The sequence below is a fragment of the Phoca vitulina genome, unplaced genomic scaffold, assembly GCF_004348235.1.
Source record: "Phoca vitulina isolate PV1807 unplaced genomic scaffold, GSC_HSeal_1.0 scaffold33, whole genome shotgun sequence".
NCBI classification, from domain to species: Eukaryota; Metazoa; Chordata; class Mammalia; order Carnivora; family Phocidae; genus Phoca; species Phoca vitulina.
The window spans coordinates 16,157,169-16,184,727 of NW_022589736.1; the positions used below are offsets into that span (position 1 = coordinate 16,157,169).

At 39.8% G+C, this 27,559-nt stretch overlaps 1 protein-coding gene across 1 annotated transcript in view; it reads left to right on the top strand.

Annotated features, from left to right (window-relative positions):
- Nucleotides 1-4: 4 nt before the first annotated feature.
- The window catches only part of HSPA14 (heat shock protein family A (Hsp70) member 14), a 39,097-nt gene continuing 11,542 nt past the window's right edge, over nucleotides 5-27,559 (top strand). Inside the window, exons 1-10 of the mRNA XM_032425736.1 lie at nucleotides 5-224; nucleotides 1,537-1,617; nucleotides 1,691-1,773; nucleotides 10,311-10,359; nucleotides 10,494-10,599; nucleotides 11,609-11,699; nucleotides 12,462-12,566; nucleotides 13,635-13,796; nucleotides 15,304-15,459; nucleotides 17,623-17,725. Coding sequence (XP_032281627.1) covers nucleotides 168-224; nucleotides 1,537-1,617; nucleotides 1,691-1,773; nucleotides 10,311-10,359; nucleotides 10,494-10,599; nucleotides 11,609-11,699; nucleotides 12,462-12,566; nucleotides 13,635-13,796; nucleotides 15,304-15,459; nucleotides 17,623-17,725 — 993 coding nt within the window. The 5' untranslated portion in view covers nucleotides 5-167. The remainder of the gene's footprint in view (nucleotides 225-1,536; nucleotides 1,618-1,690; nucleotides 1,774-10,310; nucleotides 10,360-10,493; nucleotides 10,600-11,608; nucleotides 11,700-12,461; nucleotides 12,567-13,634; nucleotides 13,797-15,303; nucleotides 15,460-17,622; nucleotides 17,726-27,559) is intronic.

Sequence of the window (27,559 nt, forward strand, 5' to 3'; positions counted from 1 at the left end):
GCGAAACCTTCACGCTGATTGGTGGCGACGCGGGAGGCCGCGGCGGATGGACCGGTGGGCGGGCGGGAACGTGAAGTTTCCGCGGTGCCTGATGGGGCTGTTCCGAGGCCCGAAGCTCTTGCCACAGCGGGACCACTCGTTACTGCTGCCGCCTTCTCTGCCGCCTCATGGCGGCCATCGGAGTTCACCTTGGCTGCACATCAGCCTGTGTGGCCGTCTATAAGGTGAGAGACTGGGGGAGCTGGGCTCCGGGCTGATGGCCCCCCAGTTCTCCGGGTGCGGGGCTAAGTCCTTTGGTCTCCTCTGGGATTGTGAACACGCTTGTCGCCGGCCTAGGAATGTCGTGCGGAAAGGCATTATTGCGGGGAAGTTTGGAGGCAAAGGGCCGGGCGGACCCAGCCTGGTCCTCCGCAGCTCCTCCGGAAAGCCTGCTGTGCTCGGACGGAGGGTCGTGACGACGCGGGCCGGCGTGGTCCGGGAACGTCCGGGCCGCAGGGGGCCTGGAGGGGGGCGGTCCTGGGGACGTCAGGGCCTCTGGAGGCCCAGAGGGATCTCGGAGATGTCGTGGGCACTGGAGGCTCGGAGTCGGGCGGCCCCGGGGACGTCAGGGCAGCAGGAGGCCTGGAGGGTCTCGGGGACATCAGGGCCGCGGGAGGCCCGGAGAGGTCTCGAGGACCTCGTGGGCGCTGGACGCCCGAAGAGGGGCGGTCCGGGGGATGTCAGGGCAGCAGGAGGCCTGGGAGGTCTCGGGGACGTCAGAGCTACAGGAGGCCCGGAGGCGTCTCGAGGACCTCGTGGGCGCTGGACGCCGGGAGGGGGCGGTCCCCGGGAACTGCAGGGCCGCTGGAGGCGGGGAGGTGGGCCGGAACGTCCCGACCCGGAGGTTTTTGAATGTTTGCCAGGAAAGGACCGGGTGGTCGAGATCTGGAACTGGAGTTGTTAATCCCGCGAAGCGCGTGAAGCGAGTTGGTGGTGCACGCTCTTACTGACTTGACCTTTCTTGAATGCAAGAGCTTAACAAGGAATTGTAGTGTGCTCATCAGGAGGGAGGCGGAAGGAACGATAATAATGAACTCCCCTGATATTAGTCTTGCATTTAAATGTCAAGTGATTTGGAAGGAAAAACCAAAGGGATTTAATGCTACTTCATCATACGTAGAAAAAGGAAGAAAGAAAGATGTATTTGTCAGGGAAGAAAGAAAACTGGAAAGGGTGATGTAATAAGTCTTATTATTGTATACAGGAAGGTTTTTATGTTCGATCCAATTATTGACTATGCAGAGCAGATTGAAAAAATGAGGCAGTTTGTGGATTGTTGACCTTATATAAAATCTAGGAAATTAATAATGGCAATTAAATCTGCAAGTTTAAAATACTGATACAGTGGTTTTCTTACAGGTATGGCAAGGTAACACTGGCCCACATATGTCTGATGAGACTGTATATCTGTGTGTGTGTTTGTGTGTGGATACATATTTTTTTTCTTTTTTTTTTTTTTCTCAAGAGACCTAATATAGTTGTGTATTTTTTTTCCAGGATGGCCGGGCTGATGTGGTTGCAAATGATGCAGGTGACAGAGTTACTCCAGCTGTTGTTGCTTACACAGAAAATGAAGAGGTACTATTCCCCTCATTTTTATATTTTGAAATAAGTAAAATTACATGCATTGTAATATGCTGCTCTTTTTCAGGTTGTTGGATTGGCAGCAAAACAAAGTAGAATAAGAAATATTTCAAATACAGTAATGAAAGTAAAGCAGATCCTTGGCAGAAGGTATGGAATAAAACAATACTTTTACATATGGAAATAAAGTGTGTTCATACATTCTAAGCATAATGTGAAATGAAGCTAGGAAGATCAGTTTGGTTTTTTTGTTGTTGTTGCTTTTTATGATTGAATCATTTCAGAGATTATCCCAGTAGGCTCTTTTCTTTTGATGATTAGTGTTGTATCTTCTCAAGGATGGGATTCACTCAGATAATTTGTTTTTTGCTCAGAGGTCTGTTTTTATTGATAAATGCCAACATTCATATAGTTTGATAATGTTTCATTTGGAAGTGGTAATTTGGACTTTTCACCTTTTTATATGACAGCGAACTTGAAGATTTTGTGGGAATTTGAAGATTTTTCTGCACTGTAGTTGAATTTTGCAAAATCTGCTGCAATTGGTCATAATTTATATAGAAGCTATTGATTTTCTTCCTCAGGTCTTTTTGTGACACTTCCTGGGAACTAACTTTTCCAGTTGGCTTACAAATTTAATCATTAGAGAAACAGCTTAATTAACATCTTAAGTAAGAATCAGGTTAATCATCTATTGTAACTTTAATTAAAAGATTAAAGAGGCCTTCCTTCTCCAGACTTCTGTCTCCTCAAATTATAGATTACCATAATAATTAGAGGTTTTCATTTTCACTGAAGTAGTAATACTTGATACAGTGTTTTTAAATTTTCAAAGTGCTTTCACATCTATTATTTAATCCTCTCAAATCCCTAAAAGATTTGTAGGGCAGGTTTTATTCCTCCCCATTTGTAGATGAGCAAATTGAGGCACATAGAAGTTATGGAATTGCTCAGTTAGTTGGGGTGAGCTAGATAGGACTATAGTTCAGGACTTTTAACCTTTAGCCCCACGTTCTTCCCTTTCTGCTTTGTTCAGTTGAGAATTTAAGTATAAATGTCCCATGTTGATCTTAGGATTTGGGGGTTATGGATTAAATCTAATATTTATTTCTTTTATACTTACATATATTTTTTATTATCCCTTACCTGTATTTAGTTAAACTGAACTTGATTTATTTTTTTTCCTTAGGGTATTTATGCACTAAGTCAAAAATGATAGTATTTTGGAGAGAATTTAAATTTTTATGATGATAAATATACTCCCCTATCCATTTATGTGTTAACAAACTGAGTATTGAGCATATTGAAAATAAATTAGTTGGTGTCAAAAATTTGCAAGTTTTAAGATCCCTAATAAAGCAGGGAGCTCTAGATGGGCTTTGAACTATATTCACTATAAGTGGCCAATAATATAGGGTTTTTTCAATTAAACTTTTTATTTTGGGATCAGTGTAAATTTACATACTGTTGTAAGAAATAATACAGAGAGATCCAATACACTACTGGATTTACCACCTTCTCTGGATGGTAACATCTTGTGAAACTACAATATCACAACCAGGATACTGACATTGATATAATCAAAATACAGAACATTGCCATAGATCTATCTCCTGGGAGCCTGTTTTATGTTGCTGTTTTAGGGCAGATGATCAGAGTGATGATATGGTTGTGTTCTGCCATATCATACAAAATTTTTGTATTATCAGGAACAACTTAAGCTTACTTTTCTGGCCCCAAAAGTTACCTTTTAACAAAGTGCAGTGGTGGCAGTCAGATGGTAATATGTAGCCACAGCAAGCTGCTGAGGCCAAGGCTGTTAAAGGATGAGCACTCTTCAGACCTGCTGTTCCACCATGGTCCTGCTGACACTTCTCTAGAGTGAGCCGTCTCATGGCCCAGATATTCCCCCCTCAGTCTACTTACAAGACAATGGTGATTTTTACAGATACAGTTGTACCAGGTCTTGGCCTCAGAAGCACACTCTCTTTTGTGGAGGAGCCAGTCCCCTTTTACTGAGCCAGTAAGGCCCTTTTGAGCGCTTGGTCCAGTACCTATCCTGGGCGAACTCTCACGGTTGGGCTTTCTTAGTCTTGGCATCCTACTCACAGGTAGCACCACTTAACTTGCTGCCACAATTATCCTTACACCCTCCCTGTAACTCTCATTCCCCTGTGGCCTTCCAGCCAGAAATGCGGTCCTTGGACCTGGCTTCTCAACAATTAGCCCCAAGAGGGAAGAATCGGCTGGCTCCTGGAAGTACACTGAGAGCACACAGAGCCTCCCCACACCTTCAGACTTGCACCTTGCTTCCCAGGAGCTTCCTGCAGCTAGCCTTCCTTCCCAGTCCACTATGGCCAGTTCCAATAGCAGTGCGGGCATCCGGTGGTCCAGACAGGAGACTCGAACTCTTCTCTCCATACTAGGCGAGGCAGAGTATATCCAGCGCCTCCAGACTGTGCATCATAATGCAGATGTCTATCAGGCTGTGTCTAAGCGAATGCAGCAGGAAGGCTTCCGCCGCACCGAACGTCAGTGCCGCTCCAAGTTTAAAGTTCTGAAGGCGTTATATTTAAAGGCGTATGTTGCCCATGCCACGAGTATGGGTGATCCACCGCACTGTCCATTTTATGATACGTTGGATCAGCTTCTCCGAAATCAGGTAGTGACTGACCCAGACAACTTAATGGAGGATGCTGCTTGGGCCAAGCACTGTGATCAGAACTTAGTGGTCTCTGACACCCCAGGGGAAGGGGGAGCCCGCATTCTCAGAGCAAACAGGACTCAGGCAGCACATCATCAGCCTGTCTCGAAAACAGTTAAGGAATCAGATGAGGATTGTCAACTGAGAATCAGTGACCAGATGCGAGAAACCAGTGACCTTGAGGACTCCTGGGATGAATCCTCGGGTGCAGGTAACTCCCAAGCATGTGAAGGACTGGGGTGCCAGAGTCACTTGGTTCTAAACAGCAGTATGTGTTTGGATGGTGTTCTCTTCAACATTGTCTCTGTTTCTGCCCCATGCCCTCTGTTTTCTGAGCCTGCTGCTAAGATAAAGAGCTCCAGGTCTTCAAAAGCAATGACCCTAGGTATATAAGGTATTAGAACTTCTTAAATGTGGAAGACGTATTCTTTTTTTTTTTTTTAAGGTTTTTTTTTTTTTTGACAGAGAGCAGAGAGCAGGAACACAAGCAGGGGGAGTGGGAGAGGGAGAAGCAGGCTTCCCGCCAAGCAGGGAGCCCGACCCTGGGATCATGACCTGAGCTGGAGGCAGACGCTTAACAACTGAGCCACCCAGGCGCCCCAAGAAGTACTCTTGAGAACCAAACTCGTTTTGGCATTATTTTTAGTGGGTACTTAGGAATGTGTGAATAGAGATTGGGTTGGTGGCCACATGGAAACGGGTTCAGGAAGGCAGCGGGGAGGTTTTGGAGGTAAGATTACAGTCGGCCGAAGTGTCCAGATCAAGGAATTGAAATCTTCCCAGCCCCTTGTGGAAAGAGGGCTTTCCAGGAACTACCAGAATTTTGTGATTGTCTCTCAGCTCCGCTGCTGGCTCCAAGCATTCCCTTGGCAGGAATGTCCTCTTTGCAACATTGTTGCTTTGTTTTTCAGGGTGCTCTCAAGGGACCCCCAGCTACAGCAGTTCCCACCACCTTTTCAGAGGTGCAGTTGCTCCCTGTCAGAGCAGCCCCATGACCAGACTGGCTGTGTCCGGTGAGCCCAGTCCCTGCGCCAGTACCAGCCGAAACACTCCTGGGGTGGCCTCCACACAGCGGCCTCCGGTCGTCTCCTCCAGAGTTCCTTTTGTTTCTGGTGGGGATAGGCCTTTGACCAGTGAGCCCCCTCCAAGGTGGGCAAGGCGAAGAAGGCGGTCAGTGGCCAGGACTATTGCAGCTGAGTTGGCAGAAAACAGGAGGTTGGCACGAGAACTTTCAAAGCGTGAGGAAGAAAAATTGGACAGGCTGATTGCTATTGGTGAGGAGGCCAGTGCTCAGCAAGACACTGCCAACGAGCTCCGCAGGGATGCTGTGATCGCAGTCAGACGCTTGGCAACAGCAGTCGAAGAGGCCACCGGTGCTTTTCAGCTAGGGCTTGAAAAATTGCTTCAGAGGCTAATTTCAAATACCAAAAGTTAGGAATTGATTACAAAAGAGTCTCCTTCCTAAACTGGTAGAAGCCCAGTTCCAACACCTGCCTTTTGGCACCCTGGCTCCTTTTACAGGTCCTTCGGGAAAAAAGAGTGGATGAACCGTTAATACGCAGAGTGGCAGGAAGATCCGTGCTAGTTGCTTTTCCCAAGCTTCTCCACTAATGGAAAGACCTCTGGGATGTGTGAGGAGTGGTCTAATAGAAAACAGGTGGAGCCGAGTCCAGAGAGCTCGTGAGCTGTGGCTTTCCCACTGAAGCGAGGCAGTTGAGTTTCCCTCTACACCAGTTTCCTCATCTGTAAAATGGGGGCTAGGTAATAACTCCTGACCTGCCTACCTCACAGGGTTGTTGTGAGGATCAAATGGCTAATAGATGTGAAAGGGTTTAGAAGTTTGAAAGCACTACACACTGTACCCGTGTAAGTTATTAATGTATACGACCTTGGCCGAGGTAAGGCTAGGGTGAGGCACGTTAGTTGACAAGATAGACAATTATGGTGTATACGATGACCTCATTGCTTGAATCTTCACTAGTTTAACTTGACTGCTTCTTGTAAGATCTTCATTTTTTTAATTCCTCTATATAGCTCATTAGACTAATGTAGATCCACGGATTTGTACTTTTATCTCTTAATGTTTTCACTGCTGTGTCTATGACATACCTACTAGTAAGCACTCAGTGGTCAAACCGTCATTCTCTCCATTTTACTAGTTCTTAGTGTCTTATCACTATAAGGATATAATTCAGAACGGACAGGGAGCCACAGTTGTGTGTTATGATTCATATTGATAATCTTCAATATAATGAGGTATTGGCTGTTTTATAAATTATTAAATGTAAGTAAATTCTTTGCATTCCATATCATTTGGGTCCCTTTATATGCATAATTACATACCTTTAGGTTGGGTGTCATTTGAACAACACGTGGAAACAATTTAGAATCTGTTTTCCAAATGCTTTTAGCTAATTTCTTTTCTGTTAGCCTTTTTTTTCTGTCTCATATGTTACAGAAGGCAAGCCCTAGAAAACTTTCCTTCTAGGGAACTTTCTGAAGTCACTTTTTCCTCATATTCTGTAGACAGATGTTCACCTTGTTAATGGCACATGGTGGAAGAGGACAGCTTTGGGAACGATTGAGGATGGTGTGGATAAAGACAGCCTGCAGTAGATAACTCCTTTTAAGCACAAAGCCCTCAACAAACACACCCCCTTCCCCCCCAAAACATACACACTTCCTCTAGGAGATACGAAGGTGTTGAGCCATACTTCCAGTTTACTTTAGAAGGAATGCCATTACTGGCCATCATTAAACTAACTAACTTAAAGCTTTTAAGTGGTTTACTTAGTACTTTCAGGAAATACAAATAGGAGCCTTGGAATTTAAAAGGCTTTCCTCCAGTCTACAGGCTAAAAAAAATAAAATAAAACAAGTGCAGGCATGTTTGAGGAGATTTTGTTTTACATTTTGTAGGCTTGGGTGCTTACCTAAAAGCCGGCAATATAGATAGGTAGAGAAGTAGTCAGAACACCAGTGGGAATATACCTGGAACCATGAATAGATGGCAAGCACGCAAGCTGCTCTGATGAACGGGTGGTGAATGTAGAGAGCAGCTGGTGTGGTAGAACACACTGGACTCCAGTTAGAACTGGCTTCTATCCCTGTCGCAGTTTGTTACGTCGGGCAGATGACTTGCCCTTTTTGTGCCTCAGTTTCTTTAAAATGAGAGTTTTGTACTAGATGACTTTTCTAATACCTTCCAGTTCTAAAAAAAAATTCTGTGATAAGTGGCATAACAAAGGCAAAGTGAAATTTTAATTGCAATGTTTTCAGTCACAGCCACACACTGTATGTTTGAATTAGTGGTAACAATTGTATTTTAAGGAAGCATTCTGTGGTATTAATATTTATTAATATACTCAGCTTAAATAAGCACCACACCATACATAGGTTCCTTGCTTTAAAGAAGCATATATTAAGGCAGTGAAATGGATATATATCTATATATGTGCATTTTCTCAATTGTTTTAGGCCTTTATATGGAGGGATCTGTGTCATTTATAACTGGATAACACTAATGTAGATACGTAGACTTTCTGGAAAAACAGGGAAGTACTTGAAGGAGAGTTAGACCTGTCCTATATTCTATTAATGGTAGCAAAGTACATAGGCAGGGATTTATTTGAGATAGGAGAAGTGCTAAAAGAACAAAAGTGGAGTTAAACTCGGAAGGTAGTATTGCGAAAATCTTTTGGGCGAAATAACGTTAATGTGAGAATAAAATTAAACGGAAAGTTCCTAATGAAATAAACAGATAAAGAGGCGAAATATTGTTAAGAGGAGGCCATGTGAGTGAGAACAAGCTCAGAAATCCTGCCTAAGCTCTAGGCGCAGCCATTCGTACCTGCCCGTCCTTTGGCAGGTCATTTTACCATTCTGTGACTCAGGTTCCTCACCTACAGAGGGAGAAACCAATAACGCTCCTACCTACCTCACAGGAATGTTGTGAGGGCCAAATGAACAGATGAATGTAAAAACGCTTTCAGACACGGAAGGCACTGTGTTGTGACAGTAACGGGAAGAAGACCCTGGGGCACGTTAGTGCTGCCGTGTGCCAGGTCCCACAGCCTGCTGTCGGTGCAAGAGACATTTAAGGAAGGACGAGGAGGAGGAAGTGGCGTTGCTTGTAGAGGTGGTGATACAGTGGTGGGATTAACACTCTGCCTCCTAACGACCATGATGTAAATGAGGTGCTGTGTATGCCAACTTCCCACCGTCCTTTGTGTTTCTGTTACGTGATTTAATCCTGGTGTGAACAAATAAAGTTTTTACTTGTATGTACTTGTGGGTCAGTCCACTGCTTTCTGGCGATATCCATGACCATTTGTCTTCACCTCCACACTCTGCTTGCTTTTTCTTACTAGCTAATCTCCAGAGTCCTGCCTGTATATGGCCCTAAGAGCTTTGTGTGCTTCCTGCCCTCACATGAGAAGGGCCCCTTTGCAGGGCAGTTGAGAAATAATTTTCCATTTCTAAAAGTTATTTAAATTCCCTAATACAGGCTTTCCTGGCAAATTACCTGGTCTTAGATAGCTCACAGATAGTTTGTAGATAACAGAGTAAATTGTCCTGGTTGACTAAAATTCTATTCTGAAGAAAACTGGTAAGTGTCATGCTGAAATTATATTGGTGCAAAAAAATTACTATGGGCAGACTTCATCTTTTTTCTTACTCTTAAAATAGTTGTGCAGGATGTAGTCTAAAGATTGGATTTAGAGACAGGAAGGAAGGGGGGGAAGGCTTAGGTGAAAATACTGTACTTTGTATTAAAGATCTGGATTCCAATCCATTCTGCCATGAATTAACCATGTGACTTTGGGCAAGCTCCTTACCTGTTTGCCTATCAATTATTAGGTAATGGAGAAGGAAGTATGAGGAATCCTCAAGTGTTCTAGACAGATTTCTGAGCCGCATTAGTTCATCTTAAACCCCTTTGTCTTCCTCTTATTTACACAGGTTAGGGTCCTCAGATGTTCAGTAACCGCAGCAGATAGTCACTATTAATTTTCAACTCCTCTTATTAAAACTGATCTCTGAATGGAATAGCTATTGCCCCTTGGAAGAAGAGTTGACCGGAAGGGTTTACTTTAATTTCTAGATGAAATTAAGCCAAGAATCAAAGACTCCTATCACTGCTCAAAGGGGCAGAAGTACTTTAGTCATTTACCTTCTTACTGGGAGGCAGCTGGTAAAATGCAAAAAACACTACCCTGCTAGAGAAGACTGGGTACTGACCCTGCCCCTTGTTAGCTTATAAATCATTGATTCTCTATGAACCCCTTATCTCTAAAATAATAACCTGCCAAATTAACCCCACTTAGCAGTTGTGAAGATTGAGGTAATAATAGATAAGAACATTTTGTAGTCTGCGCAAATTGGTATTTTGAGCAGCATTACACCCATTGTTAATTTTTTCATCGCCATACACATTTATTTACTACTTTGATATAGGACATTATAGATCCATCGATCTGTAGTATATTGCACCTTTCCATATATAACATATGTACTTCTCAGTTTTTTTGACTTCGGGTGTTGGTTCATGTTCAGAAGCCAAGAAACAAAGATGGTGTTAGGTATTCTGGTTTGCCCTTACTTTGGAATCTTTTTTTTGCCCTTTTCTTCTCAGTGATTGGGTCTTCAAGATCATAGATGAGAGAGAACATGACATAAAATCACTGATACTAGGAAAAATTACCCCCCAGATGTATGGCATCTCTTAATAGCAAGATCAGAACAAATAAGAGCTATTTACTTTTCAAATGTGAAGATTAACACTTTAATAGAATCACTATAACCATTGTAAATACTGTATCCATTTAAGTCTATTCTCTATATCATGATTTATTAATATTAAGCAACTTAATAATTGTATTTTTACATTTGTTTAGTGGTATTGAAAAATATAGTCTTCTTTAAATATTACACATCAACAATACTGATTTTAATATTTAACTATCTTTATCTTTATGGACAGCTCTGATGATCCACAGGCTCAGAAATACATCACGGAAAGTAAATGTTTAGTGAGTATGATTCTATTATTACCTCTTCATTACAAAAAGTAATTGCCAAGGTCATAACCTATTATATTATTTTGAAACTTTGTATTTTTATTAAAATTATTCCTCATTTAACACACTTACAATTTCCTTTATAGGTCATTGAAAAAAATGGAAAGTTACGATACGAAGTAGATACTGGAGAAGGAACAAAGTTTGTTAACCCAGAAGATGTTGCCAGACTGATATTTAGTAAGATGAAAGGTATTGAGCAAAAGATCTTTTAAAAGTTGACCTTAAAAGAAAGTTAGAGGTGAGGGTGCCTGGGTGGCTCAGTTGGTTAAGCGACTGCCTTCGGCTCCGGTCATGATCCCGGAATCCTGGGATCGAGTCCCACATCGGGCTCCTGGCTCAGCGGGGAGCCTGCTTCTCCCCCTGACCCTCTCCCCTCTCATGCTGTTTCTCTTTCTCAAATAAATAAATAAATAAATAAAATCTTTAAAAAAAAAAAAGAGGTGTTTCTTGATCTGGAGAGAAGCAGGGTGATCAAGCAGATGAAGGAGACCTAATACTAGACCTGACTGGGCCGCTACCCGGCTGTGTGACCTTAACTGACTTCCTTCCCGACTTTGGTTTCCTTAGAAGTAACGTTAATGAGTTGGGCCAGGTTAGCATTTTCACAGCTTCTCAAATTGAAGTGGCCAAATAAGTTTGATGAAGAGTGAATATTTTATCTCTCTGCTCAAGATTAGCAGTGCTCTTTGAACAGTTATTTAGGCAGATTAAGCAGGTCTGGCTTATCACCACTTCCGATGAAGGCTCGAAGCTGAGTGGCATGCTGTGGAACAGTTTGGGAAATTCTGGAGTAGAATTATCTATAAGGCTTACTTCAGTTCTGGAATTATGTTACAAATTTGTGGGATGGAAGGCAGCCTTTTAATGTGCCTGAACTAACATGCTTCTTGTCTTCACATTGATGCATTAGAAGCTCATTCTTAATGGAACCAGTCTAGTTTGGGAGGTAGTTGAAGTTTTGAAGCCTAAGAGCCAGGCTTTTTGGAAAGTACCTAGTTCCATGTCCACAAACTTCCAAAACCACAAAAAGTTCTGCATGATTTAAGAGAGCCAGAGAAGAAAATGAGTGAGGTGGGCAATCAGGTAAACTGGAAAATCTTTACAGTGAGAAGATCACTGGCACAAATTAATAAACTGCAAAATATCACAATATTTTTTTTTGTCATTGGAATTTATATTTATATTTTTTCATACACAGAAACAGCACATTCTGTATTGGGCTCAGATGCAAATGATGTAGTTATTACTGTTCCATTTGATTTTGGAGAAAAGCAAAAAAATGCTCTTGGGTAAGTTTATCTTATTTGCTTAAAGGAAATATAGATTTCATAATATTATAATGTAGTAAAAGGTAAAATTGTTTTTGAAGATACCTTTGGCAATAAAGTTGTATTTGTAAACAGTTGTATATATTTACATATGTAAGTAGTATGGTAAAAAAGTCTAGTAATGATCATTAATGTTTCCTGTCTTTTATGAAATGCCAAGAGAACATAAAATTATATGTACCTTATTAGCTGTTTCGATTGGAAATGTTTTTAATTACCAGGTTAAGTTGATGTTTATAGATTGCTTTGCCTTAGTTTCATGCAATCAAGGTTTATGTGGGAATTATATAAAAATATACAGTTTTTTGCAATGAAAATATTTGCAATAATTTCTTCACCTTAGATCTTTACATCTAAACAAAAAGTTGGGTTTAGTTTTTATGGGTCATTATGCAAATGTAATTCACGAGCATGCATGCCTTTGCCTTGAGGGTAGAGTTTCACATGGGACTTTGGCAAGTATCTGAGTTGCTTCTGGGACAGATAATTGCATTATTTACTTGAACTTGTGAGATGTTAAAACTGTGACCGTGAGTTAAAGAAACCGGAAAGTTCCAAAATGTATTATAAGTTCGTTTTAATATCTTTCTAAAGTTTATAAACACGGGCATTTTTGAGAGCTTTCCTTTTCCTTACTTAGTATATGCACACGTTATTTTCTTTGTCAAGAAAATACTTGAACATGTTGTGATAGTAAATTCATTGAAAGCAAATTGTCCACAGGGAAGCAGCCAGAGCTGCTGGGTTTAATGTTTTGCGGTTAATCCATGAACCATCTGCAGCTCTTCTGGCTTATGGAATTGGACAAGACTGCCCCACTGGAAAAAGGTAAAAACCATATTTGTAGCTTTAAGGTTTTCGGTGCAGAAAACATTGTAGATTACCACACTTACATCAGTAGGGATTGTTATATAAGGCCTTTATGAATAAAAAGACGCTGAAACTCACCTGGAGATTTTCAAATAGATGAAAAAGACATCCTGGGAGAGCAGAGAAAGGACATAAGGAGAGGGAAGATTGAGCTTCCCTGCCCTTCTCTTATCACTCATGTTACCTTTCTTTCTTGGAGGAAGATTTGAAATTTACAAGCCTGACCAAATTCTAGCTCAGGCTAGGGCACTGTTAATTTTTCTATCAATTCCAATTATTAAACATGTTTAGAAATAGTACTTTTATATACATTTTTCTTGGCAGGAGATGGGGGAAAGTCCAGCATAGGATTTAAGACATCTTTTGATAATGAAATAGTAAGACATACTCCTAATTTAGTTGTCAAAACTTGTCTTAATAGAGCTGACACAGGCACCTTTAGGGAGATTAATACAGATGTGTTAATTTCCCCTAGTTGTTTCCCTTGTTCATATCTCACAGCTAAAAAAAACTAATATATTTAAATCGGTAGGAAATCAGTTTTAGGTGAACTAGATAAATGTAGAAATCAGAAATTAACTTCTAGTTTTGCACATGTTTGATTTTTATAGAATGTGTTACTGTAGTACTTTGTTAATATTAGCACATAAAATTTCTATGTTTAATTCTCTTATGATTCGTTATAATCACAATCTACTTGGAAAGGTTAGTGTCTTGCACTGTATGTTAATTATACTGGAATTAAAAAAGAAAAGAAAAGTTAGTGTCTTGAACTCTGCTTACTCAGAAAAATCCGATTTTACCAGTACAACTAAGTAAAAACAAACTTTGACTTCGAATCAGAAGATCTGGGTTCTAGGCTTAATTCAGCACTAAGTGATGACCATGGACAACTAAGTTGACTCATGTGAGATTTTCAGATTCCTTATTATGATTAGGGGTTAAACTAAGTTACTTCTAATGTCCAACCTACCTTTAAAACAGTGTGATTCCCTTATAACTTATTCATGTTATTTTTCTTTTAAGCAATATCTTGGTGTTTAAACTTGGAGGAACATCCTTATCTGTCAGCGTCATGGAAGTGAACAGTGGAATATATCGTGTTCTTTCGACAAACACTGATGATAACATCGGAGGTACACATTTCACAGAGACATTAGCAGAGTATCTAGCTTCAGAGTTTCAGAGGTGAGTACTAATGGACTTGATGATGTTTCGATTGAAGTTTCTCTTCAGGGTTTGTTTTTTCGTTTTTTGGTTTTTTTCCTATTTTAAATTGCGCTGCTTTGAAAGAGGACATGTTTTTTGTTTTTATTTTCCAGTGCATTGGACGTTTTCATGTCTAGAGTTACAATGTCCTCTGCGAGCATTTGCACGGAAACAGGCTAAGCTGCGCGGCGCAGTGTGCTCAGATTTCTCACTTAGCGTGAGGGCCCACCAGACATTGAACTGTGTAAACTTGGGTCTCAAGTTCGAATTCTTAATTCCTCAGGAGCTGCTGTTACGTCTAGATAAAGGAGGGTACGGGCACTGAGGGCTCACTACCTTCTAAACAAATTTTAAAAGTTTAGATGTAATAAAGATTACATTACATTATAAGTCACATCCTAGTGAATTAGTGTCTTCGGAGTGTTTATTCAGTTACGAATCTGCTATCACAAGGAGTATTTCAGTTTTGTTGCTAGGTGTAATTATTCTATTCAAAATCATGAGTCACATAGATAAAGGTTAGATTTTGAACATTGCCACTCTTAAAAAAAAATTTTTTTTTTTTTGCCAAAACAGTATTTTCATCAGTTTAATTAAACCGACTGGGTAAAAAAAGTCTTGAAAAAGAAGTAAGTTCTCACGTGTTTCATAAAGACCTGTACTGTTTTTTGTTATGAAGGTGCTTCAACTCAAGGATAAGACATTGTTAATTTGACTACCAATTCCAGTTATTAGGTATGTTTAGAAACAGAGCCAAGCAATTTTAACAATTAACTCGTCTTGGAGATAGAGAAATTGTGATTTTGCATATTTTGTGTGTGTCAAATTTCTTTAAAGAAGCCCTTTTCCAGGGTGCCTGGGTGGCTCAGTCGGTTAAGCATCTGCCGTCAGTTCAGGTCATGGTCCCCAGGGTCCTGGGATCAAGCCCCAAGTCAGGCTACCTGCTTGGTGGGAAGCCTGCTTCTCTCTCTTCCACTCCCCCTGCTTGTGCTCCCTATCTCTCTCTCTCTGTTAAATAGGTAAATAAAATCTTAAAAAAAAAAAAAAAATGAAGCCCTTTTAGTTTTGTTTTTTAGTGCTGGACAGATCATTTTATACCATTAAACCATGATTGTGCTACATTTATAAAGGGAGAGAGAGGAGACATGACCTGGTCACGTAGATCTCCTTCACCCTCCATTTGTTGCATCTGCAGAAAGATGGCAGCTACTCTACTTTCTTAAAGGACAGTCTGTTACTATGGTCACAGAATTTAGCAATGCCAAGTATCAAAAATATTCGTTACTCATTTTTCTTGAGGAGACCCTTGTAATTGCAAAGAATTTCTTCAGAAAGTTTGGAGGGTTTGAAGCTCGTTACTAAAATCTGATATTAATATTAATTTATGAGATTTATTATCCGAGTAGGCATTATCCAGATTTGAGTTTTTATAAATTCTAAATGGCCTAGGAATTATTAAGCTCCAAAGACTATATTCTTGATTTAGATCCTTCAGACATGACGTGAGAGGGAACGCCCGAGCCATGATGAAGTTGATGAGCAGTGCTGACATCGCAAAGCATTCTTTGTCAACCTTGGGAAGCGCCAATTGTTTCCTCGACTCACTATATGAAGGTCAAGATTTTGACTGCAACGTGTCCAGGTAAAACTGAAATTCAGGAAACTTAAAAAAGTCCAAATACATTCATATTTTTAGGTTCTCACTTAGGGCTTTTTGTTTGTTCTTTTGAGATTTATTAACCGTCAGTACAAGGAGAGCTTTCCTGTCTTTATTGTGAGGTCCAGTTCTTGTCAGACTAAGTAACTGCTCCCAGAGTACTGACATCAATTGTGATTGCTTGCCCTGTTATTGACAGCTACAGAGAGCCGTGTGTGAAAAAGGCATCCTAGATCTTTGAAAGAAAGGCTTATTGTTGGTTAAGTTTATGTAGGGCTTGCGCATGTTTTAGTAGTACTTACTCTAACTAAATAGTTAACACAGCGTGGCTGGCTGTAATCTAAGTGGTAATCTATATTAACTCATCAAATCCCCATAACAACCCAATGAGGTAAGTAGTGTTGTTTTCCTTATTTTACACATGAGGAAGCTGAAACAGAAGTTTCATTCTTGCCCAGGGCTACACGGTAAGTATGTGTAATCTTAGCGATGGACAGGGTTTCCAACCCCACAAGTTTGACTCCAGAGTTCATACTCTATCACATTCTACCTTAGTTTCATATCTGTCTTGGTTTTGTTGCCTCTGTCATCCATTGTCAACATTTTAAATTTTGATAGTGTTTATTTAGTAAACACAGGTTTAATGTGCATAAAATTGTTTTAAATTGGGGCGCCTGGGTGGCTCAGGCGTTAAGCGTCTGCTTTCGGCTCAGGTCGTGATCCCAGGGTCCTGAGATCGAGCCCCACATCGGGCTCCCTGCTCAGTGGGAAGCCTGCTTCTCCCTCTCCCACTCCCCCTGCTTGTGTTCCCTCTCTCGCTGTGTCTCTCTCTGTCAAATAAACAAATAAAATCTTTAAAAAAAAAATTGTTTTAAATTCCCTTATCTTTTGCATAATACAAAACGTTGGTTACAGGTGATTACACGTGTACCCAAAGAATCCAAAGGGACATTGCCCTCTCATTTTGCCTTGCGTATTATTAACAGTAATAATAGCTACCAGTGGTTCACTATTTAAACCTCCCAACAACCAACAGGTGACTTGGAAACATAGTAAAAATTTCCGGAATTACAGTATTATTTTTAGGATTCTACTCACTATATTTGGTTAAATTCACTCTTCATTTGGTCCTTGTAGTTTAGCTTCCTTGTTTCCCTGGGCTTTCCTGAAGACTCTAGCTCTGCGTGCCCAGTACAATAGCCACTAGCCACCTGTAGCTATTAAATTATAATTAATTAGAAATAAATAACATAAAAAATTCAATTCCTCAGTAGCACTAGCCACAGTTCAAGTGCTCAATAGTCTGGTGGCTCACAGAAAATTCTATTAGCACTGCACCAGCTCTTCAAAGAGAGATTTCAAACTATACTCCAGAAGATTGAAAGGTTGGGGGCAGAGTGTTGTGTATTTTTTCTGTTTCTAGAATTCCTAATTTAGTGCTGAGTTTGTCCAAGTACCAGTATATGCTTGCGTATTATTGCTTAGTTATTAGGAATGAAATAGAATTTGTAATTTTTCATTAAGGAAATTTTGCCTTTATTACAAAGATTTCAACTATTAGGTATATATAGATAGCACAAATAAATTTAAAAATCAGGCATCTGCATTTAAGTTTAGTATGAAATTAGGGAGTACATTTTTCATAAACATAGATCTTTCTTAAAATTATATGCTAGCATTCAAGCTTCTCAGAGCAAGAGAACTAAACTTATGTACAGCATAGACTCAGATTATAAAGAAAAAATAATAATTTTTTAAACTTCTAACATATAAAAATAGCAAAAGCTTCCAAATGATGGTTTGATTTGAATCTGTGGCTTTGTTGGGAATGCCATACACTGTGTATTTATTTTTAGGTTTTTTGAAAGCTTACAAGTAAGCCATGGGTAAGAATCTTCTGAATTTGACGTTGAATATCTTCATATATTTATAGATGAATAACTTAGATGTCCCCTCCCCCCCATGGTGTTACACTGTTGGGTGTTAAATGTCTTGTTCTGATCATAAACCTATTTTTAAGAGAACTGTCACATTAGGTTTTGGCATTACTCTTCACAAGAAAAATTGTCTTAATTGTACTGAGCCTTTTCTCTATGTCTTTTCTTCTGTGTGTATGTGTGTGTGTGTGTGTGTGTGTGTGTTATACAGAGCAAGATTTGAACTTCTCTGTTCTCCACTTTTTAATAAATGTGTAGAAGCAATCAGAGAACTCTTAGAACAAAGTGGATTTACAGCAGATGATATCAATAAGGTAATACTTTTATATTTTTCTTATTTATTTTAGGAGTAGTATCAGACTTGGAATTTAGAAAATAGCCCCTTGGTACTGAAATAATATTTTTATTAATTTAAATATTTTCTGAGCTTGTGTTGATGAATAAGGAAAATTGAATTTTTATTACTGGTTCCATTGATACATGTTTATCAGATTCCTAGCAAAAAAGAATAGTTCCTTTCCAGTATATTTTTTAAGATGTAAGCAAAAGCTAAGTGGTAACACAAGCAAGGGGAGTGGGAGAGAGAGAAGCAGGCTTCCGCTGAGCAGGGAGCCCGACGCGGGGCTCGATCCCAGGACCCTGGGATCATGACCTGAAACTGAAGGCAGATACTTAATGACTGAGCCACCCAGGCTTCCCCCTTCAGTTACTTTCTAAAAGAGTTGCACTAACTAATACTCATATCAGCAATACTTAAAGAAACGTATTTTATCTTCCCGACTCTGAGTCTTATTCAAAGATAAATTTTCTATTGAATTGTTGAAAAATTGATATTTTTGTATATTATTGATACTTAGAGGATTATCTCTTAAATGTTTATTCAATTTTGTATTTCCTTGTTTCCTACTTATTTCATATTCTTTGCCTATGTAATGATTCAAATTTTCCTATTTTAAAAAAATTGTTTTGTACAAATGCTTTACATAATCAGTACATTAATTGTGATTTACTGCAATCTTCTTCTGGGGCGTGTAGTTTACTGTTTAATTTTGGTCCTCTGAGGGAAGGATGGTACTTGACATACAGAAATTTCATTTATTTATTTATATCTATTGGTCTGTCACTCTGATTTCTTCAGCTGCTTCTAAATTTATAAATTCCATCTGTGTTCAGATGTATGACAGGTATTTAATACTGTTTTCTGTTAAATTGTCTATAGTTTGAAAATTTTTATATTTTAACTATTTTGGTGTACACTGTATAGTAGAAATTGGGGTATTTTTGTTTTTTGGGTGGTTTTCTTTGCAGTTTAGTTCAGAAGTTTTTTTTTTTTTGAACACTTATAACATGCCAGGCATTGTGCTAGGTGCTTGAGGGCTGCGGGGGGTGGATCGTGGAGAATAAGACATAGTATAATGGTAGCGGGGCTGTGATGGGAAGTGAATGGGTTTGGAGACAGACCCACCTGAACTGGAAGGCTCATGGTGCTAATGGTTCCAGAGTAGACTTAATTTCAAATCACTTAATTTCCTGAGCCTTCTCTATCTCCTCTTTTTTTTTTTTTTAATTTTATTTATTATGTTATGTTAGTCATCATATATTACATCATTAGTTTTTTTTTAAATTTTATTATGTTATGTTAATCACCATACATTACATTATTAGTTTTTGATTTGGTGTTCCATGATTCATTGTTTACATATAACTATCTCTTCTTATTAGGGGGGTGAAAATACTTACCTTTTAAGTGAGTATTATAACTTATTCTACAGGGTTGTTACAAGGATTAAGTGAAATATCATGTGTAGCATATTAATAGTAAGTGATCAATTAATGTAAGTTCTCTTCCTTCATTAACTGGTCATAGAACCCTGATATTTAGATATCACAAATGGTACAGTTCTCAATTGCTTGAATTCAAGTTGAATATACTTAGGATTAAGAATGTCATTAAAGATTCACTCCCCAGATATTTCTAAAATACACACTTTTGAGAATTTAAAAACAGAGTTGTCTTTGTAGTTTGTTGACCTTCTTACAGTAACAAACAAGCCCCAAATTTCAGTGGTTTTGTACAGTAAACAGTTCTGAAGGTGGCTGCAGGTCAATTGCTCTGGCTCTCTTCTCCGTGCTTCCCATTCTAGGACCCAGGCTAAAGGAGCAGCTCTCTGGGACATGCATTTCTCATGGCAGAGGGGAAAGAAGGAGAGAGCTTGCATGGCTTTAAAAAGCTTTTGCTTCAATATGGTGTGCTTCAGCGTTACTCACATGCGGTTGGCCAAAACTAGACCAACCTGACAGTGGGGCAGGGAAGTCTCCTCCACCTGCAGAGAGGCAAAGACAGGGCAGTGGCCATGGGTGGGGGTGTGTCATCCTCTTATAGGGAAGGAGGAGGGAATAATTGGACTTTTACTTGCCTTAAAATATTTAATCCCCACAACAGCACCATGAGATAGGCACCATGATCTCCATTTTCAGGTGAGGAAACTAAAAGGCTTCCAAAGAGGTGAAGCGCTTAAGTAGTGGAGCTGGGACTGGAGCTCGGGCCGTCTGCCTCCGGAACCCACTTGCTCTTCACCCATGGCTATGCGCACTGCCTTTCTCTCCTTAGTGTCTGGATTTTGTGTTTTTTGGGGGTTTTTTTTGTTTGTTTTTTTTCCAGAAGAAATCCTCTGATCTCTTGCTCGAGAAGGACATGTCTGGTTTCTGGCCTTCTGAGAGCAGGAGCGTCAGGGTTCCTGTTCCTGTGTGCATTTTCCCTTATTCCACCTGCTTTCAGCACCATGCCCACTCCTGCCCCGTGCTGTAGCATTGTGCCCACATCCCATAACTGGTCCAAACCTCCAACCCTGAGTGTGGGAGAAGGTGCTGCTGGCCCCCTGTCTGGGTGAGGGGAGGGCTCTGGGGAGTCCAGTCACTCTGTATATCCTCTCTACCAGTCACCCTGCTTTCACGTCTCAGCTTCAGCCTCCCTTCCTGTGGTGCTTGGTGCTTCCAAGGCCTGAGCCACCCTGGGATTCTGTGTCTGTCAGACCACCTTGCTTTCTCTTTGGTTATCTCAAACTTCATCTGCCTTAAGACAGTTACCTCTCTTTTCCAGAATTCGTTGAAATCTCAAACTCAAGATCTCGTTCCCATTTATTTTGCCCTCATGTACTTATATCTTAAATTTCTTTACTGTCAGTTTAGCAGGCTTATTATGGAAGAGCACATAGATAAGTTGATGTGATTAATCCCTCTGTTGTAACCAAGCTCCCAGACTCTACAGCTGTAGTTTTAATAGCTGCATGGTATTTGATTGTATTGACATACCATAATTAATAAAACCAATTACTTTAATTGTATAGGTTGTTTTGGTTTTATAAAAAGCAGTCTTGGGGCACCGGGGTGGCTCAGTCATTAAGCGTCTGCCTTCGGCTCAGGGCATGATCCCAGGGTCCTGGGATCGAGCCCTCCATCAGGCTCCCTGCTCAGCGGGAAGACTGCTTCTCCCTTTCCCACTCCCCCTGCTTGTGTTCCTGCTCTCGCTATCTCTTTCTCTGTCAAATAAATAAATAAAATCTTTAAAAAAAAAAATCAGTCTTTGTGGCTTTGTGAACATCCTTAATTTCCTTAGAATAAAATTTAGGAGTAAATCCCAGATTTCAAAACTTTTAATATTTATTGCCATATTGCTCACCAGAAAACAATTTACTTTCTGAGTAGGTGTAAACCTTCATTATTAACAGCAATTTTTAAAAATTCTCTTTATTCATACTTCTTTTTCCAGAGAGCTTTAGAATTATTTCTTCCACTTCTTACATAAAATCCCATTGTAATTTTGTTAGTTGCATTAAGACTGTAAAATAATTTGGAATGGTGTAGTAACTTTACAGTATTTTGTTTTCCTGACCATGAAGTTGATAATCTCTCTGTGTTCAGATCTTCTTTAATACTTTTAGTTATGTGTTTTTTTAGTATTTACATTAAATTATTGCTATATGTGCTGTCAGATTTATGGCTATTGTGAATGAGATGTCATTTATACTTTTATTTTCTAATTTGTTTTCACCGATAAATGGCTTACAGAATTTTGCTTATTTATCTTATATTTTGCCATTTTTTAAAAGATTTTATTTATTTATCTGAGAGAGAGCACGAGCAGGGTGAGGGGCAGAGAGAGGGAGAAGCTGACTCCATGCCAACCAGGGAGCCCGATGAAGGGCTCGATCCCAGGACCCTTGGACCCTGGGTTAAGGCAGACTGAGCCACCCAGGCGCCCCTATATTTTTGCCATTTCAGGAATTCTTGGTATTAATAAGTTTTCATGGAGTCTTCTGAATTTCCTAGGAATGCATTTGAATTAATTTACTAATTAATACGCAACTAATTATTGAGCACGCCTATTCCTGTGCAAGCAGGTTCTAGGCACTTGGGATACAACACTGAATGTAACGAAGCCTTGGCCTTCATAGAACTTGCATTCCAGTAGGGATATTCAGGTAATGTATAAAGGAACATATAAAGAAAATAAGGCCCAGTTATGATAACTGTTATGAAGAAAACTAAAGCAGGATAAGGTCATAGCTAGTGACAGAGGGTGATTTTTCCAATAAGAGACCCATGTAAGGAGGTGGCTTTTGATGAGAGACCTGAAAGAAGTAGAGGAACCGGCTGTGTGCTGTCTGCCAGTTTTCCAGGCGGAGGGAACAGTGACGTGCAAGAAGCTTGCTGTGTTTGAGGGGCAGCAGGGAGGGTAGTGGGTGGGACTGAGTGGACCAGGGAGAGAGTGGTAAGGGAGCTAGGGACCGGATCAGAGCACAGCATGGATGCCTCTGGCTGCAGGGGCGGGAGTACAGTGTGGTTGGGCACGTGAGTCCGGATTGTAGGAGAGAGTTCTGAGCTGGAGGTCTACGGTCGTCAGTGCCTGTGTGCCCCGTAGAGCCATGCCTGCATGAAAGAGAGCCACAACAGAGAATAGGCCTCAGGACGGGGCGCAGGGCCTCTTCGCATTTACAGGCCGGTTTGGGACTAGCCAGTGAGGAAACGTGAGAACCAGGAGACAAGGAAAACTGTGCCTTAGGGAGGGCAAGATCACCTGCCCTGTGATCACCAGCAGGTGAGGCCCGAGGACTGACCGCTGGGCTTGGCAAGGTGCAGGTGCCTGCCCATAGCGGTGTTAGTGGAGTTACGGAGAGAACGCGCTACTGGAGTGAATCTAACTTAGAATAGAAGGTAGGATCATGGACACAACGAGGACAGAGAACTGTCTCGAGAAGCTTTGCTATAAGGGCAGCAGGAGAATGGGGTGGTAGTTGGGGTGGGCCGTGAGGGTTATACATGACTGGTCTCAAATATGTATTCCTCACTGTTTTATATATATTTGGTTGCCTTGGTCAGAACTTCCTTCTTCTGTTCTCTTTTTTAGAGGAATATGTTATTAGTCTTTTAACAAAAAATGTGATTACTGCTAATTGGGTTGAAATAGTTTGGGCGCCTGGGTGGCTCAGTCGGCTAAGCATCTGCCTTCAACTCAGGTCATGATCCCAGGGTCCTGGGATCAAGTCCCACATGGGGCTCCCTGCTCAGTGGGGAGCCTGCTTCTCCCTCTGCCTGCTCCCCCTGCTTGTGCTTGCTCACTCTCTCTCTCTCTGACAAATAAAATCTTAAAAAAAAGAGAGAGATTGTCTTTCCCATATTGAGCATTCTCTTTTCCTAACATTTCCTGTGTTAATATGAAATAGGTGCTGAGTCTTTACAGCTGTATTTTCTGGACACCTGCAAGGCAGGCTTATGGTTTCCTTTATATTTGTCTTAAAGTTGTGTGATAAATTATTGATAATTTCCTGATGTGGAACAGTATTCCTGAGATAGACCTCATTTGGTTATGAAGAATTGTTCTTTTAATATATTAATTTTCTGTGATAATTTATTTATTATTTTCACCTTATTTACGTGGGTTAGCAGGAAGGAGTAGATGGTGTATTTCAGGCTTCTCTACCTTAACCATATTGTCTGAACAAAGTAACCCCTTTTGATATCAGATGCTTTAAAAGAGAATGGTTCTGCTTTTTGGTTTCGCTGGTCTAAGAAGTGCCTTAGTGGGACACCTAGGTGGCTTGGTTGGTTAAACATCTGCCTTCGGCTCAGGTCATGATCTCAGGGTCCTGGGATCAAGCCCCATGTCGGGCTCCCTGCTCAGTGGGTAGTCTGCTTCTCATTCTTCCTCTCCCACTGCCCCTCTCCCCCTGCTCGTGTTCTCTCTCTCTGTCTCAAATAAATAAAATCTTTAAAAAAAAAAAAAGAAAAAGAAAAAGAAAAGAAGTGCCTTAGCTACTGGCCTTCCAACTCATTCTCTCATCCCTGCGTGATAAGTTGTCCGTGGCATTTCCTGAACCATTGCTTATCAGTAGGGCCCCAACGCTTCTATTTAGGGACAGTGAGAAGCATATGGGTGAGTCTCAAGCATTGTTCAAATAAGAAGCATATTATAAGCTGGAGGCACAGCTTGGTCCTTTTCTCATCTTTCCTGCTCCTACCTCCCTTCTTTTTCAGTCTAGGAGCATGACCTGCTCCTTCCTTAATGGTCTACCTTGTCCAAGGTTGTAACTTTATAAGCAGAGGCTACTTCTCTCTCTCTCTTTAAAAAAAAAACTCCTGAGACATGCTCAAAGAAATAAGAGCATTATTCCTTTTTGACTCAAATGCTTGAACTTAGAATGACAAAATACCACAATGTATCTGATTCATTTACTCAGAATAATACCTTCTAAACCAAAACTTCCAGTACTTTACTTTATTCCAACATAATATAATCATACACAGTGTACCTCAGAAAGAGGTTAATATTACCTTCCTTTTCTTCATAGCCTGAGGCACCGTGTGGGAGAAGTTACACGCTCTAGCAGTTAGTTATAGGGGCCAGGCATGAACGTGAGTAAAGTTGTCAGGTATAGGAAAACACAGCTGTCAGAAAATATCAATCTGGGGTGCCTGGGTGGCTCAGTCATTAAGTGTCTGCCTTTCGCTCAGGTCATGGTCCCAGGGTCCTGGGATCGAGCCCCACATCAGGCTCCCTGCTTGGTGGGAAGCCTGCTTCTCCCTCTCCCACTTCCCTGCTTGTGTTCCCTCTCTCGCTGTCTCTCTCTGTCAAATAAATAAATAAAATCTAAAAAACAAAATATCAGTCTGAACCCAGTATAAAAATACAAATATCTGATAGTGGAGGTTACATTTTAAATTCCAGCTTGAAAAAAATAGCAAATTGACAAATAGAAATATTTAATAATTAATGTTTCTTTCACAACTAATTTCTCCAGATTTGGAACCTGAAACCCCTTTTCTTCTGTTCCACAATGTCAGTGTCAGATCTTACATTTTGAGTTGTTTGGTGTAGAATTCAGCCTTAAATCCTTTAAAGGGGCGCCTGGGTGGCTCAGTCTGTTAAGCGTCTGCCTTTGGCTCAGGTCATGATCCCACGGTCCTGGGATCAAGCCCTGTGTTGGGCTCCCCACTCAGCAGGGAGTCTGCCTCTCCCTCTGCCCCTCCCCTGCTCATGCTCACTGTCTCTCTCTCAAATAAAATCTTTTTTAAAAAATTTATTTAAAACCCTTAAACTAGAAGTAATACTTCATTTTTTTCATTTTCATCATGAAAAATATCTACTCACAAAATAGGTTTCTCTAGGGGTGCCTGAATGGCTTGGTTGGTTAAGCATCTGACTTCAGCTCAGGACATGATCTCAGCAGGGATCTGCTTGTCCCTCTCCCTGTCCCTCTGCCCCTCCCCCAATTTGTGCTCATGCGCATGCTTCTCTCTCTGCCAGATAAATAAGACCTTTAAAAAAATAGGTTTCTCTAAACAAGGACAGAACCTTTGTACAGTGGTTTTTAAATATATATTCAACATAACTATTCCAAAGACACATGTAGAATTCTAAAATGAATCTTTAACCACATAATGTGGGAATATGATTTTAGATATGATTTACATATCTGTAAATTAAGTTCAACATAAGAAAATGTGCCAGATCCCTTGTCAAGTAAGTTTCCAAAGTATTCATTTCATTTCTCTAGAAGTGAGCAGGTCACATCTTTTACAGGGACAGACTATTGGTAGTATTTACGCAGAATATAATGTCAGTCAGAAAGACAACATTTGATCCATCACACCTGATGCACCACTGCTGAGATTTTTCCCACAGATGATATGAAAAAAAGTCCATTTCTTTCTACACATAAACTATATGAATATTTTAAGTACCACACCACAGTTACGCTGCCAGGCAGCCACGTAAGACAGCAGGTTGAGTGTACCGTGCCATTCTTCAAAAAGGAAATAGATTCCCCATTTTCCCTGAAACACATAATCCTTTTGGTCTTTCTCTCATTTTCCTACTAGATTGAGAGATGGGTTTAGAGAGTTTGAAAAGTTTCACATTAAAATTTCTGCTGTAAGCAAAGCAAGAGTAAATATGTGATAATAAATGGCAAGTGACCACTGGCTGGTGTGAGGGGCACAGGAGGTAGTGGTGGGCCTGCCACATACAGACAGGAGCTGTCCTAGTCCAAAAGGGGTAGCAGCTGCCCACTTAAACTGCCTTTCAGGGATGCAGGCTAGTGGTACTGAAGCCTTTGACTTTTTAAGAGACTCTCAAATAGGGACTTGGAATAAAACTTTTTACTGTTTATTTTGAATTGGTTTTATATTTGCATAATTCAAAATGCAAAAGCTTCCCCCCCACCACCCAGTCCTTTTCCCTCCCTGGAGGTAACTAGTATTACTGATTTTCTGTGAGTCCTTCTAGAGATATTTTTACATAGTGTTTTGATTTTTTTCTTTTTTTAATTTACTGTTTAAATGTTAGTAACTAATTCAGAACTTGTAAGATTTCTGTGTAAGGAGACAAAACATTTTGCATGAAAAAAAAAATTTTGCATGATAAAATTTGCAAGTTGCTACTTTGCAACCTTTGTTCCAGAGGGTTTTGTTTTATTGGTGTTTGTTTTTGTGGTTTTGTCCCTGGGTTATCAGATGCTTATAAGATGAATTTAATATCTTTTCATCTTCTTAAGTATTCTGTGGATATTCTCTGTTCCTCAGAAGTTCTAAAGAAACTTTCATGATTTCTCTTTACTGCTTCAATCTTGAATTTAAGTATTTTGTAGACCTATTTCATGATGATTTCTTAAATTCTTAACAGTTGACTTTGTATAATCTTATAATTTTTAATTTTTGTGTCTCTTTTGATATTAAAATTTAAAAGTATAGAGAAATTTTTGAAATCTGGACAGTTTCTCTTATTTATTTTTTGCTTTTTGAATTTCCTTTTCCTTTCCTAGGTTTGACAGTTTTTTTTGTGTTTGTTTTTTTGCTCCAACTCCTGCCACTACTATCCCCAAAAAAACTTTTTAAATTTTTTTTTAAGTCATGTTTTTTTTCTTTTCTAATTGGTTTGTTTCTGATTTTCTCCTTATTTCTTCCAGTCTTTCCAGGACACTTTCATTATTTTTCTAAATTCTTACATTGAATGCCAATTTATTTTTTCATTTATTTTTTGCCCTAGTAAAAAAATTGACTAGTTTCACTTCTTAATAGCTTTGGTTTTATTCCATAAGCTTTGACAGATTTTATTATTTTCTTTATTTTTAAAATAATCTGTAATTGTTTTTCCTTTTTGTTGTTTAGATTCATGTTTTTCATACTCAAGTAGTTAAGGTGATTTGATTTTTTTAACAACAGTTTTATGAAATTACTGTGAAAGTTATATTTGAAAAGCCTTTGTAAGACAAGTTATTTATATTCAAAATATGTATATTCTATTAAAATTTAAATCACAAAAGAAATCTCATACTGCAGACTGGACCGTTTAAAGAATTTATTTAAATTAAAACTTGGTGGTTACTGTCAGTATTTTTTTACTTTTTTAAATGAAAATTCCAAAAGCCAAGATTTTCTAGTTTATTTATTCTTTTTGTTTTGTTTGTTTTTGCATAGCATCACTTAATTGCTTCTTAATAAAGCTTTTTGATGTTGAATATGAGAAATTTGAAAGGGCATATTCTACTTTTTTCTCATATGTACATAGGATCATAAAATTTTAAAGAAGACTTTTAGTTTTACTTACCTCCAAAATAGACCTTTTAGGGAGTAGTCTTAGGGAACTTTGC